This window comes from Camelus dromedarius, chromosome 30 (genome assembly GCF_036321535.1).
Source record: "Camelus dromedarius isolate mCamDro1 chromosome 30, mCamDro1.pat, whole genome shotgun sequence".
NCBI classification, from domain to species: Eukaryota; Metazoa; Chordata; class Mammalia; order Artiodactyla; family Camelidae; genus Camelus; species Camelus dromedarius.
Window position 1 is genome coordinate 2,458,291 of NC_087465.1, and position 18,020 is coordinate 2,476,310.

The 18,020-nt window shown below is 42.2% G+C and overlaps 1 protein-coding gene across 2 annotated transcripts in view; it reads right to left on the minus strand.

Moving 5' to 3' along the window:
• Positions 1–15,768, minus strand: part of TCEA1 (transcription elongation factor A1) — a 28,701-nt gene extending 12,933 nt beyond the window's left edge. The window contains exons 1-4 of one of the 2 annotated variants that reach the window (XM_031441626.2): positions 15,548–15,768; positions 7,264–7,326; positions 3,852–3,957; positions 581–668 (exon numbers count right to left, since the gene is read on the minus strand). In XM_031441626.2, the coding sequence (XP_031297486.2) occupies positions 581–668; positions 3,852–3,957; positions 7,264–7,326; positions 15,548–15,610 (320 nt within the window). In that variant the 5' untranslated portion in view covers positions 15,611–15,768. The remainder of the gene's footprint in view (positions 1–580; positions 669–3,851; positions 3,958–7,263; positions 7,327–15,547) is intronic. The other variant, XM_031441625.2, reaches the window with a different exon arrangement.
• Positions 15,769–18,020: the final 2,252 nt, after the last annotated feature.

Here is an 18,020-nt window from a genome sequence, read left to right on the forward strand (position 1 = left end):
AAGCCTCCCAAGAACACAGATCTGTATTTCACCTACCAGGTTCCCCACCTATCCTGTCAGCACACCAGACACCGCACAGTTCACCATGTGTAACAGGAAGGGGTGAACACAAAGGCCTCCCAAGAGCTGAGGAACAACCTGAACCCTTCATCACCGAACATGTTTCAAGTTCTTATGATAAACAGCTAAACTGGGAAAGAAAAAGAAGCATCAAAAGGAGAATTAGATCCACGTCCAAAACTATCTAAAGAATAAACGTTGCAAATAAAGGAAGCAGCCACGTGGACCCCTAGGCAGCGCCTTCACCACGCTGTCCCGGTGCTGCTCAGAGTCCACGCAACCACACGCGTCAGGCGTGACGTAAGCAGTTTCTCATTTATGTGCTATCTTCTAATTCTCTTAAACCTCCAGGAAATCTTGTCAGAAACCTTACTTCTATCTGGCTTTTATCTCTCTATTTATGCTAGTGTGATTAGAAAATAGAGGGGAACAGACATGAGACTGTAAGATCATGGGGAAGCGATGGTCACATAAAACCGTGACTTTCAACATAAACGAATTTCCATAAAGCAAAAAATACCTTTCTTCTCTTGCTTCAGGGCTATTCTGCGATGTAATTGCAGTATCTTTTTTCTTTTCTTCAGGATCTTTATCTGTTGATGGTCCATCTGAAAAATTTAAGAAATTCCTAAGTTGTTGACATTTGTTAAAAAAAAAAAACTACTACATTATCATACTATCGTGTTATGCAATAAAAAAACACTAAAACCCTAAGCTTTTAACAAGTAAATGGAGTTTATGCAAGCTGCCCTACTAGCATATGTACGCGGGTTTCACAGCGGTGCTCGGTCAGCATCCCCAGATAAGCTCTCGGTTGGTCCTACGCTAATGGTAGTATAAAAGGGAGGACTGACTACACAGAACAAGGGAAGCAAAGAACAGGGAAAAAGCACCAGCACTGTCATTTAAAAATGAAAGCGCAAAGCATATATTGCAATATTGTTTTAATAATTTTTCATGAAGTCAAGAAATTTGAGGTGGTACCCGAAACATAAGGAATTATTTCAGGGATAGTGAACAAAAGAACATCTCACAGCATATACTGCAGGGCTATTGGTTACGCCTGCCCAGCACCTCCTCTGTCTTAGATGCCCTGTGAACTAACACAGATCACTAGCACGAGTAAAGCACACACGTGAGGACCTAAGGAGGACCTCAGCAATCAGACACTGGCGAGTGAAGCACAGAAAGCAGGTTGGGTCAAGGCAGCAGTTTAGCACTGAAAAAAAACAGTCGTGTTTAAATCAACCAAACAGCCTTGAAAGCTGGGTTCAGAAAATGTCTGGATCTACCGTGTAAATTACCCCATTTGACCTACATTTTGACCCTACGTACATGATAAGAGCTACATAAACAACTCAACTCTCCACGTCCCTCTGTATAAGACATGGAAGAACACACATTCAGCTGTGTGGCAGGACCACCAGGCAACTCTTAAGCACATCCCATGGTCACACTCCCATCCAGACCACTCAATCCAAATCTCTGGAGGGCAGGCATGAGCGTCAAAATTTTTACAGGTTCCTCAGATGACTCTAACATGCCAGTCCGGATAAGACTAACTGACAGAACAATCCAGATCACAATTCTAGAACTTATCCTGTAAAGGTTAGGGTGACCAAACCTGAAGCACAATTCCAGCCCCTACGATACACGTCAGTTCTCACATACTAACACTACCGCCCTCTCTGTCCTGCAAGTCACCTGGAAGCCTCAAGGCCTAAAGACACTGTAGTACTGTGAGGAAGAAAATAAAGATCAATAATGACATTAAAGAATATAGCAAGGATGAGATACGTTCCCAAGGTAACAGGGCAGAAAGCTTCTGAGAGGTGATGTAATAATGCAATACTATCTAACAAGGACCCAGTGCTGTGGGAGGGGCAGTAAAGCTGGCCCCTGACACACTGCTCCAGTGTGGGGTGTGCTGGTGCAGTCCTGAGAAGGCAAAGCAGTAAGAGGTGTGAACGGCCTTAAGAACAACCCCACTATGGGAACAGAGTGGGCAACACAGCAGAGCCCCGGGGACGTGCCCTGGACTCTGGACTCTGCAGATAACCCCCCCAGTGTGGCTACTCACCACGGACCCAAGGGCACACAAGACACCTCATCTCTCAGTGCCTCCGTTCCCTCATCACGAGACGGGAATTACAAGAGCACTGAGCACACACGGCTCTGGGAGGACTAAATGCGCTAACACAGGCTGAGGCTCGGCACGTCTTAAGTACTCAGAACGGCGCAAGCCAGCAGCAGCGGAAGCAGACCTTCCAGAAACCCAGCTAACGACCCAAAGAGAACACTTTAGGCAGAGCTTAAATGCATCAAGATACTATTTATAATAGCTTAAAGTTAAAAAGCTATTTATAATAGCTTAAAGTTAAAATCACATACAAATCTAACAGGTATGTGATTTAAGTATGGCATAATCACACAATAGAGAATTTTGAAGCCAGTAAAAATCTTGTTATAATGATGGAAAAATATAAAAACAATTTTGTTAAGAAGACAATAGAAATACAAATACATAGTGTAAGTAAAAATTACAGCTGAAGCAAAAATCATGCATTGGGGGAAAAGAAGAGTACAAGTTCTCCTTTAAAAAAAGGTTTTCATTTATCCTAAAAGGTTACATGTTCATTTAATTTGGAGAGTTGGAGGAGGGAAAAAGCCTCCTTATTTATCTGTCTCTAACTACAACTGTCAGTTAATCTCTTGCTGCATCTCTCTCCACCCCTCCCCCCCAAAAAAAAGAAGTGGGAGAGTTAGAAAATCAGTTGTGCAGCTGTCACTGTCGGGGTGGTCTGGGCAAGAACCGGTGGACACTAAAAGGGGGCAGGGTGGGTTTGAGGGGCAGCAAGATAGTTTCCGGGTCTTAAAGTGTCTCCCACAGAGTTCCTATTAGACACGAGGGAAAGTCCTAAACGGTGCAGGGTACCCCTTGGTCGGGTCTCACCATTACCACCACCACTGCCTCTGGACACGACACCCCGAGGAGGGCACGGACACATGCATGCAGTGGACACACAACTAGATCTCATCGTGAGAAAACACTACAGAAACCCCAAATAAGAAGCACATTATTGAAAACAAAAGGGAAAGGGTATTTTTCAAAAGTCAATGTCCTAAAAGACAAAAAGGCATAAGAACTATTCCACATTAGGAGACTAGATACTTCCTAGGTGGGACCCTGTTCTGGAGGAGAAAAGCTGTAAAGGACGTTAGTGGGACAACTGACAAAACCGGACATGTACTGTGATTCAACTCCTGGACCAGTGTTACATTTCCTGAATTTCCTGTATTACGATCACTCAAGAAAATAAACTTGTTCCAAGAAAACACACACTTCAGTATTAAAGAGTAAATAAAGCATGACAGATGCAGCCTATTCTCCAATGGTTCAGCAAAAACAAAGTAAGTGTGAGTTTATGCATCAGAGCCAAAGACAGCAAAGATGAAAACTTAAGGAACTAGAAAAAGGACATGTGAGCTACTTTTATTATTCTTGAAATTTTCTGTAAGTAAGAAAACTATTTCAAAAAGCTTGACACCTTCCTCTTGGGAGGAAATATTCCTCTTAAAGAGGAAATCCAATTACAAGTGTTCAAAAACTAGACAGCTAAATCTGACTAGCTTAAAAAGCAGACCCCTCCAGGAGGCCCGACGAAAGCCCCCTCCCATATTACAAAGCACTGATTTCAAAACATCTGCATTCATTAAAAGAAAAAAATGCAACAATCAAATGTCTGAATAAACCAGAACATCATAAATATGTAAAGGAAGGACAAATATACCTAATAACTTTTTCCAGGATTTGATGAGGGACTTTGCTAAAGATGTAACTTCTTCATCTGTGCTCTGCTTGCGAATAGCATTTACTGACATTCCGATTCTTGTGGACTGCAAGGCAACAACAACAAAAATTTGTACAAGGAAATTTATTTCAGGCAATTCAGTGTTTCACTTCTTTTTTCCCAGATGCCTGTTTCCATTTTAGAACAGAAAAAAACTTCAAGTACATGAAATCTTTTAACAGTACACTATAGACTTAAGACACACACATCTTCAGATCAGCATCGGACTCTTCAAGGTTCTCATCACAAAGCTCTGCAAGCATGCAGCCTGCGCCCACAGGAAGGCCGGGGAAGCCAGTCCTGCTGACGAGAGAACAGAACGTACAACGTCTGTGTCTGCAGACAAGGCAGGCTGACACCGTCACGGCTAACACAGGCACTTTGTTTCTCCACAGTCTCCGACGTGCATTATTTCACATAACCACTCACTGCAACTTATAAGGAAGACATCCAAACAAATACCAGCACCCACAGAGGTTTAAACACCAGCACATAACCAAGATATTAAAAACAGTTCACAGAATATAGAAAATTTAACTTGTGGTGATGCTGTGTGCCTAGAGCTATGCTGGGCACACCCATATTTATTAATTTTCCTAACAACCCTTTAAAGTTGAGATCATTGTCCCTGTTTTTAAATATGAAGAGATTGGAAGTACCAATAAATGACTTGCCCAGCATTACACCATTACTAATTGACAAACCTGGAATTTTAATCCAGGTCTGTCACCTCTGAAGTCCATGCTCTTTCCAACACATCAGCGGTTTTCAAAATGTGCTCAAAGAACAAAAGCTATGACAGGTCAATTATAGACGATAAATAAAAAGTGGTAAGTTACTCAGTAAGTTCAGGCTGTCAGTAGACAATCTTTCAAAACATAGTTAATAGATTCAATGCAATCCCTATCAGAATCACAGCTGCCTTCTGTGAAGACACTGATACGCTTGTCCTGAAGTTTATATGGAAGCGGAAGGGACCCAAAATAGCCAAAACAATCTCGGAAAAGGGGAACAAACTTAGAGGACTCACAATTCCCAATTTCAAAACTGAATACATAGCAACAGTAATCAATACAATGTGGTCCTGCATAAGGAGAGACATGCAGATTAAAGAACAGACTTTAGAATCCAGAAATAAACCTCTACATTTTTCATCATTGATTTTCAACAAGGATGTCAAGACAATCACTGGGGAAAAGAATATAAAAAGGTGGAACAACTAGCTCTCCATTCAAATGAGAATGGAGTTGGACTTCTTTATGCCACACATGAAGATTAACTTAAATCACAGACCTAAATGAAAGGGCTAAAACTGTAAGACTCTTAGAAGAAAACATAGGAATAAGTCTCTGTAATCTTGAATTAGGCAATGGTTTCTTAGACATGACACCTCAAAGCAGAGCAACCAAAGAAAATAGATAAATTAGACTACAACAAAATTTCAAACTTCTGTGTTTCAAAGAACACCACCAGGAAAGTAAAGCTATTCTACAGAACGGGAGATAACTGTATTCTAGAACATATAAAGAACTACTGCATCTCAATAATAAAAAGACGTATTACCGAACTTAAAAGTAGGCAAAGGATCTGTATAGACACTTCTCCAAAGACACACAAATGGTCAACAAGCACATGAAATGACGTTTCCTCATTCAGTCATCAGAGAAATGGAAACCAACACCACAATGAAACATCGCTTCACACCCACCAGGATGGCTATCATCAAAGACAGATAAGGGCAAGTGTGGACAAGAATGTGGATAAACTGGAACCCTCATTTACTTGCTGTTGGGAATGGAAAATGGCACAGCCACTTAGGAAAATAGTCTGGCAGGTCCTCAAAATGTTCAACATAAAATTGCCATACCACTCAGCAGCTGCACTCTCTTAGGTATCTACCTAAGAGAAACAAAACATTTTTACATGTAAACTATCATGTCTTTATAACCCCAACACAATTTCTAATCCTAATAAAAAACTCAAATGTTTGTTATATAAATACACCGACTTTCCAAGGAACGAAGCATACAAAAAAACTAAAGGTGTATTATATAGGATAACCCTACCCAAAGTCCACACCTTCTATAAAGCTACGCATCTTTTGAACCCTGGGATTACTATGTTGCTGTCAATGTGGTTATCCCTACATAGATCTGCCAGGATAAGGTCACACCCAGGTGGTAAGGTGGTGACTCAAAGGCAAGGTTACTCTCAGAACTGATTTGCCAGAAGCTGCTGACCCTTGGATGGGACATCTGCCCTGGGAAGACAGGACTTAATGGCTCGCCCCCTCTCTCTTTCTCTGGTCCTACAGTTAGAGGAGGCGTTCTTCACCTCTTCGCACCACGGATCCCTTTGGTAATCGGAAGCTTATGGGCTCCTTCTCAGAATGCTTTTAAAATAAGTTAAATAAGATACATAGGATTACAGAGAAAACCAATTACATAATATAAAGTTACAAAATATTTTCTTAAATGTGACATGGTAATATATGCGCTCCTTTATTGAAACACTGAGTAAGCTCTAGCCTAAGTTTAATAGCCAACATAATAATGAGCAAAACCAGACGTCAGTACACCCATAAGAACTACAATATGAAGTTAGAACGTCTGTGATTTCTCTCAGCTAGTCATAAATAATGCTAATATAATTGTGGTCCACTGCCTTCATAACTGAAAGAGACGCTCAATTTCAGTTAGATGTTAGTGAAAATAAGTGATCTTTTTTCTCAACCACGTACATACCCCTATCACACTTTGCTAAATTCTGACTTAATGGAATAGACATATCAAAGGTGGCACTCATACAATAAGAAATGTGCACAAGAAAATAGCCAGACTCATGTTGCTAACTATTTCCTTTCCTTTTTAACATTCTGACTTTTGTTAAAGTTTTAGGTTTAGTCTTGATGGAACATTAAGACTTCAGTAACGAGTCTCCGTAATGACTACTTGACATCTGACTGTGCACACGCTGGCTGGTGCAAAGAGAGGAGAGCGAGCTGCCACCCTCACCCTGAGGCCACCCTCACCCTGCAGCAGCAAGGGACAGCAGATAGGAAAGTGAAATCCTGGGAGATCAAATCAGGGCCGAGAGTCCAACTTCCTTTCACAGTGAGATTTCATTTCCACTGCCAACCCAGGACATTCGGGTTTTATTCTTCTCGAGGAAGGCAACGTTTTTCTGTAATGGTAACTCAGTTTATTTATTTACGTTACCACCTTAAAAAAACAGAAGTTAATAATGGTTTACACTGTAACAGGAAAATACAAAAATAATTATATTGGTACGGAAGGTGTTTCAGTATTTCACAACTGCCTATTCAAAAATCACGACACACAGCAGCACATACCTGTAGTAACTCCAGGGTCATGGGAATGTTCTTAAGCTCCTTCAACAAATCCAGTGCTCCAGCCTATAAAGCAAAGTAATTTCACAGTGAATTTCCCAGACAGTAAAGCAAGGAGTAACTAGAGATTTAAATTTATGTTTTCCTGTCCACAATTCACTATGGCTCACTTATTCATGTGAAGAGAATAGTAGACAGAGATGCAGATATGACAGAGAGAGTTTTCCAAATAGGGCTTGCGGCTCATTAGAGGATCATAAAATCCGTTTACTATGTTATGACTCAGTTGTTTTGTGATGTTTATTTTCAGTATTTATTTACATGTGTCCTGATGAGAAATATATAGTACATCTCTTACTGTGGTGGTATGACCCACCCCAAATTTCCATGGCAAGCCCCTGTGTGAGGACGGGGGAGTGGGAATGGGGGTCCCGAGGTGCACCCGCTCACACACAGGGAGAGTGGGGGGGGCACCGCCTCACTGGGGTGTCTTGACATCTCTGTGGCTCACTGCTCTGTCACAAGAACACTGCTGTCTCCCTGGTTCTCGCAAAGGAGTAAAGAGCAAATTCTGAAAGAAAATCCAGAATTAAAATCTACGTTAAGCTCACAGGCCTGTCCCCTGCCAGTTCCCATCTAGGATCAAAAGGCTCCCATGTAGCTGAAGATGGAACAAAATAAGACTCATGGAAGATTTATGGAAAGTGGCTCAAGTTAAAAGAGCAATGGAATCGCACGAGAAGCAACAGCTCCCCCTACAGGCTGTGGCCAACACTGCAATTTAGATATTCATTCAATCTACCCGACATCATCTCACCTAATACATCACTTAATCTGTCATACCTTATTTAGTCTAACAGTCACTTAATGTACTTAGTGTACTATATTTGGACACACTATTCTATATACCACTAATTAAAAAACGATTAAACTAGAATAAGAAACTGTCTTATTTCCTCTTACTTTCACAATTCCTTCAGACTTAGAATTTTTATCATACATCAACTTTTACATACAGAAAAAGAAAAATATAAGCAAAACTGGCTAAGGTGTTTCTAAAATTACTTCGCATTCAGCATCTAACGCTTATGAATCACTTACTGACTCAGACTCAATAATATCTGTTTTTAGTCCACAAAAAGTTATATCAAGACACTAATAATGCTGCATTTCACAGAAGAATCCACAAAAGAGCTAAGAGCCCTTAGCTCTTAGCAGGCACCGCAGTGTGCAGAGCTCAACCCCTTCACCCCCACTGCTCTTCAACCATTCGGTTCCTTGGGATTCAGAGCGCGCTCCACTCACGGTTCAGAGCCCCTGACACCCATCCTGCAATGCTGACACTGGGTTTGATGTCCTGCCTGTGAAAATACATCCCAGTGGCCATCTGGCCAACAATACGTATCTCATTCTGCTCTCTGAAATGTGAAAATGTGAAAACGAGGCACCATGCGGATCAGTGAAATACAGCACACGTCAGGAAAACAGAACGCCCCAGCGCATGCCCCTCATATGCACTCCAAAGCAGGAAACAAGCCTGGCATCTCATGGTATCATTATATTTCTCAAATTTAAAATCAAGCAAGGATTTCCAGCCATATAATTTTTCCATCCAAAGCTGACAGACAGACTTAGCTGTGGAGAATAAAACAGTATTAACTTAACTTCTGGCAATAAACAGGTACGTCATTTTAATTTAACCCAGTCCTTCAAGTTCAACAGAAATTATGAAATGGGGGTAAGATATAGCTCAGTGGCAGACAGCATGCCCAGCATGCACAAGGTCCTGGGTTCAATCCCCAGTGCCTCCATTAAACAAACAAACAAACCTAATTACTTCCCCCCACATAAGAAAGAAAAAAGAAATTATGAAACAGGTTATTATGAAGGATTTTAGTGATTCATTGCTTAAAGATCCCTTCTGATCATAAAATGCAATAATTTCTTTTTATTTAGAGGTAACTAAAAAAAGTAAAACATTAAATTGTTAAAAAATAAAACACTGACTTTAAATTTACTATTAATCAAGAATTTCTACAGGCATGACATTTTCGTGAGCGAGTGTCTTCAATCCCATATCAGCAAATCCCCAAACCAAAATCCTTTTGAAAACCGAAAGATTTCTCCTAGATTTTCAATAAACTCATTTGGTAGCAACATCTAATCTCAACAGATGCATGAAACTGTTTATGTTCCACTTCTCCCACTTCACGTGAGAGTGCTGCATTTCACTACAGAAATGCTGATGTCTGATTGCTGGAAACTGCCCAGATCTTGTTGCGGATATTACGAAATATATGATGTATGTACCATATTATCCTTATAAAACCTGAACAATCTGGCACTCTCAAATATATCAGACTCTAAAGGTCTTAAGAGACTGTGGACCTGTATCCTATATTAACCGTAGGTAATTTTCTTCCACCCAAGTCTCCATGGTCTTTCAGATTGATTTCTGACCTAGCATCACTCAGAAAGGAAGTACAGCATCACAATTCTACAAGTTTCCTAAGACAAGAGCCCAGGGTCCCAACCTTGCCCCACTCACTTCCCATTCCACAGTCCCCCTTGGCAGCTGTGCTCCGTGAACTCGGTGAACAGCATCACCAAACAAACTGTACTCCACCCTTCCCCAGTCATCACCTGCCTCCAAAGGTCAAGTCTATCTGATTGCAGCATCTCCTACAGGTAATGATGCAAGAGAAAGAAAGATTCTACTTTAACTTCCAGAGTCAAATTTAGTTCACAGTACTGGCTGGAAAATAAACAACGCTACATATTACTGTATTACATCGTTGACACTGCTGTCTGTCATCAGAAACAAGCACTTTTACAAAGTATGGTATTCAGACCCAGCATCTACAAGACCGTGCAGGACACAAACATCTTTCTCCTCAAGGAGATGTAAGAGGGAAGGAGTAACACAGAACATGCGGTTAAGAACACGGGCTACGTGTATGTGACAGACCTGCATCCACATCCCTGCTCGGTCATTTTCTAATTATAAGATCTTGGGAATATTACTTGGTCTTTTCATGCCTCAGCTTCTTTATATGTTGGTGAGCATAATACACCGACCCCCAGTAGTTAAAATAGTCAGGTGAGGTAATATAACACATACGAAATATCGAAACAGAGTGCCTGACACATAGGAGATGGCTGATGAGGCGTAGAAAAAAATTTTTAATTATCTATTTCTACCACAACAGTATTTTCAAAGAGCCATAAAGCCAGTATTTTAAGTGAGCATTATTTAACCTCAACCAACTCAAAATACTTCTTAGTAAGAATTATGATGCGATTTCAAGGTTTAAAAAACTATGATGCCACTTTTTTTTTTAGAAAGGAAACACATTATAAATATTTGAGTTACAGCTCAGCAACATCACTATAAACTAGGAAATATAATTTTACTGTTACCTCAATTTTGTAGTTATTCTACAGCAAAAGCATAAGTGACAAAAGAAAAAATATATAAATTTGACTTCACAAAAATTAAACGCTCCTGTATTTCAAAAGACGTCATCAAGAGAGTGACAACAGAATGGGACACAATATATGCAAATCCTGTCTCTGATAAGGGTCTAGTATTCAGAATATAAAGAATTCTTACAACTCAATAATCCAAATACTCGATTAAAAAATGGGCAAAGGACCTGAACAGACATTTCTCCAAAGATATACAAATGGCAAACGAGCAAAGAAAAATGTTCATCATCATCAGTCATGAGAGAAATGCAGATCAAAACCACGATGAGACACCACTTCACACTCACAACGACGGCTATCATCAAAAAGACAACGTAATGAGTGTTGGTGACGATGCGGTGAAACTGGAACTCCCATACACTACTGAGAATGTGAAATGTGCAACAACTATGGACAACAGTTGGGCAGTTCCTCAAAAGGCTAAACATAGTAATTAGATAACCCAGCAATTCTACTCCTAGTATATACCCAACAGAAATGAAAACGTGTCCAAAGACTTGCTCAAGAACATTCTTAGCAGATTACCCATAATAAGCAAAAAGTGGAAAGTGCCCAAAATGTCCATCAAATGATGAATGAATAAACAAAACATGGTATATCCATCAGCAGAAAGGAGAGCTACTCAGCAATACAAGGGAATGAAGTACTGACACATGCTACAACACAGATGAACACTGAAAACACGAAGTGGAAGAAACCAGACACAAAAGACCAGACTGTGTGATGCCATTTATACCACACGTCCCAAACAGGCAAATCCACAGAGAAAGAAAGTAGACTGGGGGGAGGAGGGAGATGGTGACTATTTAATGGGTTACAGTTTCTATTCAGAATGAGGCTATTCTAAAATTAGATAGTGGTGACAGTTGAACAAATCTGTGAATGTATTAAAAACCACTGAATCGTATACTTTAAAAGGATGAACTGTATTGTATACCTCAATAAAGCTGTTATAAAAAATTATATAGTCATTCTAAGTTTTGATTTATGCTAATTAATCTAACCCTGATAGGGAAACGAAAGTTCTTTCTGCAAACCAGGTACCATCAAGACTTACATTCCAAGTATCCCAGCTCCTAGGAAATTCTAACATGTTTCAATTTCTCTCTCTGCACAATTTAATCTACTCAGCCCTTAGCCTTCAATGAAGAAAAAACAGACAAACCTCAACGCCACTCACAAAATGTGTCCATAAACTTGAAAATTCTAAGTTCTTACCTGACTCCTCTTTCCACAGTCTAGTGTTATAAATTCTTTACAAAGATAATCCAGAAGGTTTTTTAGCCCTTACCATATCCTAGGCCAAGAATTTTCTATTCATCCATTCTTTACTAAGTTATCTCCAATTTACCACCAAGAAAAACATTTTAGAGATGTTAAGAAACTTGCCTAAGATTACACAGCTAAAGTTTGGAAGAGCCAAAATTTGAACCCAGATGAGTAGTCAGATTTGCTTACTGACATCAAGTCAAAATGACAAGAAAAAAAGCTAAGTAAAGAACAGCCAATATCTGAAAATTTGGAACTAATTTATGTGGTTCATCATGGTCTCAAAGTGTGTACTTGTAAAACTGCTAATACTGATTAAAATAAAGTATACACATGGGGCAACATTCTGGGTAGTACTAGGGTCGATGTTGTGGGGATATTTAGGGAAATCTGTCTGCTCCAGAACAGCAAATACCCTTACTTCCCAGTCGTATATGCACTGAACTGGACCCAGGCAAGGTTCAGACACAGATGCAACGGTCTTCTAGAGAGATGGTACAGCGAAACAAGAGTAGAACTGGATTTGAAGCAAAACGGATTTAGATTCACATCTTAATTTGACCACTTTCTAGCCATCTGGCTTAAAGCGATTCACTTAACTTTCTAATTACTTCATTTCCTTGTTTTTAAGAATGGAGATAATACTTATCTCAACAAACAATCCGAGGAGTAAATAAGATAAGGTAGGTATACTTAGTAGAATGCATGGTTCAGAGCAGTAACTCAATAAATGGTTTTACTATTGTTTAAAAGTGACACCTATGGTTTTATTAAAACAAAATAATATCTAAAAAGATATAGATAAGCAACTAGGTCCTACTGTGTAGCACAGGGAACTATATTCAGTAGCTTATAATAACCTATAATGAAAAAGAATATGAAAAAGAATATATATGTATAACTGAATCACTATGCTGTACACCAGAAACAACTATGAGAATCAACTATGCTTTAGTTAAAACAAACAAACAAAAACTACAGCAAACCAGAAAAAGAAAATCTAATAACGGCATTTAAACTTCAATTCATAACACAACCATTATTTTTCAAGCAAAGTTCACTTTTTCTCAGTATAAAAATAATATGAAAAATAGCTCACAGGGAAAATCTAGAAACCACAAAAAAAAAAAAGAGAGAGAGAGAGAGAAACAAATCTACCATAATCCTGTAACCCACAGAACAACTTCAGTTAAATTATTGAACACTTAAAAAGCTATTTATGGTCTGTTGATGAGCTTTGAAGGGCAGGGAGGGAGAGTCATTCAGACCATTTCCCTTTATTTCATTTGCCTGTTTGAACTTCTGTAAGACAGACAGGAAAAGAGAGAATAAAAAAAAGTAAAAAGAGACAGTCAATCTTAACCTTTCTTTTTGGAGAGACGTTTCATATCGGTAAAGTTTTGTACTACCAGAAAAATAGGATTTGAGAAGAATGAGACTTGAGGCCTATCTGCCGAGCCCATCCTCTTTCTCTCGCAAACACGTTATGCGTTTACAATGTGAGAACTGCAGATAAATACAAACTGGTCCTCAACACGCCTGCCCACTAAGGAATCCTTCGTTTTTAAGAAGCACCAGTTACAGGGAGAGGAAACAAACAAACAAAAACAAACACCTCGGGCACTACATGATTAAAGAATACACATTACATAGCCTGAGTTAGAGAAAAAAAATCACCCAACAAAAGGCCTTTTTTCCTAGGAGCTAGCTTCTACTGTGGGAGTCTAGGTTCTCTCCCCAAAGAAAACAACTTGCCAGTTTAAACAAAGTAACAGACATGTTCAGCCTATCAAATACCCAGAACTCATCACTTGCAGTAGAGAATGACAGGGCTCCATCCATAGGAAGGAAAAACGGCACAAGTAACGTCTGGCACAGAAAACAAACAGGATATCCTTTAAAAGGCCAAAATTGCAAATACAGATTAACAGGGTATGAAATTTCATGCTGGGCAATGCACCTGTCAGAGGAAAAGAGGAACAGACCATGTCTGAAGTCTGAAGAATTCAGTGTTTAACACTACTTCCTGCTCTGGCATGCTGACCAGTAGAAAACCTGGGTCCTGGCTTAATCCAAATTGCACGCTTAATTTGAGTAGGTGAACTACTTGATCTCTGACTTGGTTGCTTATTCTGTAAAGTGGATACAGCATAGCTGTGTCTCCTGAGTCTCAGAAAAATTTTGCACAGACACTTTGTAGCTCTGAAGTGCCGCACAAATCAGAGCATCCCTTTCCTCCTTAACATTAGTTTGACAAAGAATTTTAGAAGTTGAGCTGAAAACAGATGACTCTTAAGCAAAGGACTAAGAATGGCACACACACACAGGTGGTCAGAGATGCAGAAACTGGAACACCTCATAAAAAACCACCAGAGGACACCTTCACATAAACACATTATCATAACAGATAGCGCCACTGGCATTAACCGTAAAACCACTTAGTGAGTAGCCTGCAACGACATTTGTCCAAATCCATCTACCAGCACACCCTCGTCAGTGTGTGTGCCTAAATTATTTCTTCCGCACTGTACCGCCTAACAGGATCGACTCGTAAAAAAGCGTTTAGCTACTTGCCAAGCACACCGCTGGCATAGTTAAACTTTTTAAATTGCTAAACAAACATGCAGGGTAGTTGAGATAATCAAGTGAATGTTTGGCCTTCTTCAAAAATAAGATCCAGGAATCTCACATCTTGCTTTATCAGCTTGAGGTCTAGAACACATCACAGACATCCCTCTATTTGATGTTGCTCGTCGTTGGCCAACGAGCCCGGAGAATGAATTCTCTCAAACAGTGAGGGCTCTCTGTACTCTTTCGATTCTTAAGCGAAATCAGCGAGGCTTTAGCACCATCAAGTTTACAATAATAAAGGAGAACGCCTCGATCAAGTTTACTAGGCTGCACCAACCACGAGGGACCCCGGAGCGCCCAGAGTGGGTCCTAACGCCTGCGGCCGCCGGACCGAACGCCCTCCCTGAGACCCCCTCCCCAGGACTCCCTCCTTAGGACCCTCTCTCCTCAGGACGTGGGACAGGATGTCCCCCCAGGACCCCCTCCCTAGGACGTGGCTTCAGGACCACCCGACCCCCACCAAGACAGCCTCCCCAGAATGCGGCCACGAACAGGACGCTCCCTCAGAGCCCCTCCTCACAACCCCCTCCCCAGGACGAGGGAGAAGACGCCCCCAGGACTCCCTCCCGAGGGCCCTCTCTCCTCAGGACGTGAGGCAGGATACCCCCCCTAGGACTCCCTCCTCACAACCCCCTCCCCAGGACGCGGCCTCAGGATCAGACGGCCCCCGCAGGACCTCCCCCAGAACTCCCTCCCCGGGACGCGGCCGCGGGACAGGATGCCCCACCCCCCATCAGGACCCCTCCCCAGGGCGCGGGCCTCGCCGGCGTCTCGCGGGGAGGCCGGGCCGGCGGGCAGGCGGCGCGGGCCAGGAGCTCCCTCGGGCCGATGGGCCCCCGAGTCCGGCCCCCGCCCGCCGCCCGGCCTCCCTCCGGCCCGCGCCGCCCGCCGCGCTCACCGCGTTCTTCTTCTGCACCATCTTGTCCATCTTCTTGGCAATGCGGACCACCTCGTCCTCCATGGCTCCGGCAGGCTGCGCAGCGCCCAGCCGCGTGGGACGGGAAGTGGGCGAAGCGGGCGGCGGGGCGGCAGGCGAGCCCAGGCGCTCGGCGAGGCCCCACAGCAGGCCGGGGCCTAGGCGCTTCCTCACCACCGAGCCCGCGGCGGCGGCGGCGGCGGCGGCGGCGACGCTTCTCCCCCGCAGGCAGCGGCAATCGAGCTCCGCGCGTGCCGAGCAGGCGCCACCAATCGACAGCGGATGGCTGGGGAGGGAGAGCTGAGGCGCCACCAGCTGGGCGACCAGCCCGCCGGGCGGCAGGGCTCCCCGGCTGTCGTAAAAGTGGGCGGGAGGCGGGGCCAAGCACGGCGCTCGTTCCCTCAGGCCCCGCCCTCGCCCGCCCCGCCCCGCCCCGCGGTTCCCGGTGCCCCAGGCAGTAGCGCCCGCGGAGACCCTCGCAGCGTCGAGCCTGAGCCCAGGCGGTTCGGAGGATGGGACGTGGGCGGGTTTACAGTCGATCGGACCCACCGTGACGGTGGATTGAAGTACAGAACCCCGTCCCTGCAGACCCATGACCGTAGATTGGATCGTTGTGGGCGTCTCCTTGTTTAAAGTCAAGTCATCTGTGAGCTCCTTAAGGATGGAGACTCAGTCTTGTTTCCTGACTCGGAATGCAGGGTGCGCTTTGAATGCAGTTGAATAGTAGTTGACAGAAACGTTCTCATCAAAGAAATTTAATGAGGCATCTCGCCTGCTCTGAAGATCAGTGAGGAAGGTGACAGCCTTAAGCCGAGGCAAAACATTAAAACAGCTGTGTTGTCAAGAGTATGGGCTCCTTCAGTTCTTTGCCCAGTTACTTGCAAGCGTATCCCATACCCAGGTTAACCATCATTAATCCAAACTCACCACCTCATAGTTTTTCTACACTAATGTCAGATTTTGTTCTAGTTTAGTTATTCGGGGGAAAGAGTAATTTGAACCGAATCTTTTTATTTCACTTATTTTGTTTCACTTTTAAATTATCTTTTTATTATTGACTCTCAAATTGTAGTGAGAATATATGACAAGTTACTCGTTCTAAGGTGTTTATTGAGATTTGTTTCGTCAATTTTTATAAATGTTATGTGTCCTGGAAAAGCGTGTATTCTTAATGGCAAATCTGAAGTTCTGTAAAGACCTATTAGCCCAAAATTAATTTTTTGTTCAAATAATTATATCCCAGTTTGTTGCCTGCTTGATGCATCAATTCATGGGTATGTACAAGTCTCCATGTATGATTGTGGATTTGTACATTTACTCTAGTAATTGTCGCTTTTGTTTTTTTTCCAAAGATTCAGTTTATTACTCTTTCACAGCGGTAAGATACACATAACATTGTCAAAGGACAAAACTAAAACAACCTGGTGATGAGTGTGATGTCCTTGATCCAAGGAAAGACACTCCATGGGTGGGGGCACAGGGCCTCACAAACAGTGGGTACTCTTTCCCAGGGATTGGAAGGCAAGAGTGAGGTTTATAGAGCTTAAAAGGCAACCCTGAAACAGGGCATGATTGGCTAAGGAGGTGGGGGTTTCCTTACAAGGTTGGTGGGTCCCATTTTCTAGGGTGAGGTGGACTCACCAAAGCTGGATTGGAGGATTATGATGGTGGCGTTAGGTTCCCTTGGCAGGTATTTCCCCTAAGTGCAGGCTGACTCAGGTTTAGATTTGTGAAGTGGGCCACACCACTTGTGGGACCCCCTATACAAATTAACTTTAACATGAAATTTACCATTTTAACTAGTTTAAAATGTGCACTTTGGTAGCATTTAGTACAATCACAATGCTGTGCAACCATCACCACTATCTAGTTTCAAAAAAGATCTTGAAAAATTTTCATCATCTCAGAAAGAAAAACCCTGTTCTCTTTAATGAGTCGCTTGTGACTCCCCCAGCCCCCCAAGCCTTGCCAACCAATAATTGGCTTTCTGTCTCCATGGTCTCAAATGCTCTGATCGTTCATATAATCATACAATATGTGACTTTTTGGACTGGCTCCTTTCACTTAACATGACTTTGCAAAGTTCATGCTGTGGCAGCTGTCAGTCTTTCATTCCGCCTTACGGTTGGTTAGTACTTGCATTGGAGGGATGCACCGCATTTCATTTATTCATTCATCAAGGGAGGGTTGCTCGGGTTGTTTCTGCTTAGCTTTCTCTGTTCCACATTTTCACTCTTGCGGAATAGTACTGCTGTGAATACTTATGTACAAGGTTTTGTGGAAACACCTATTTTCAGTCCTTTTCAGTATGTACCCAGGAGTGGGTTGCTAGGTCATATGGTAAGTATTTAATTTTGAGGAATCTGTTTTCCTGCAGCAGCTGCACCATTTTACATTCCCACCAGAAATACACTAGGGTTCCAATTGCTCCGCATCCTTGTCAATGCTTGTTTCT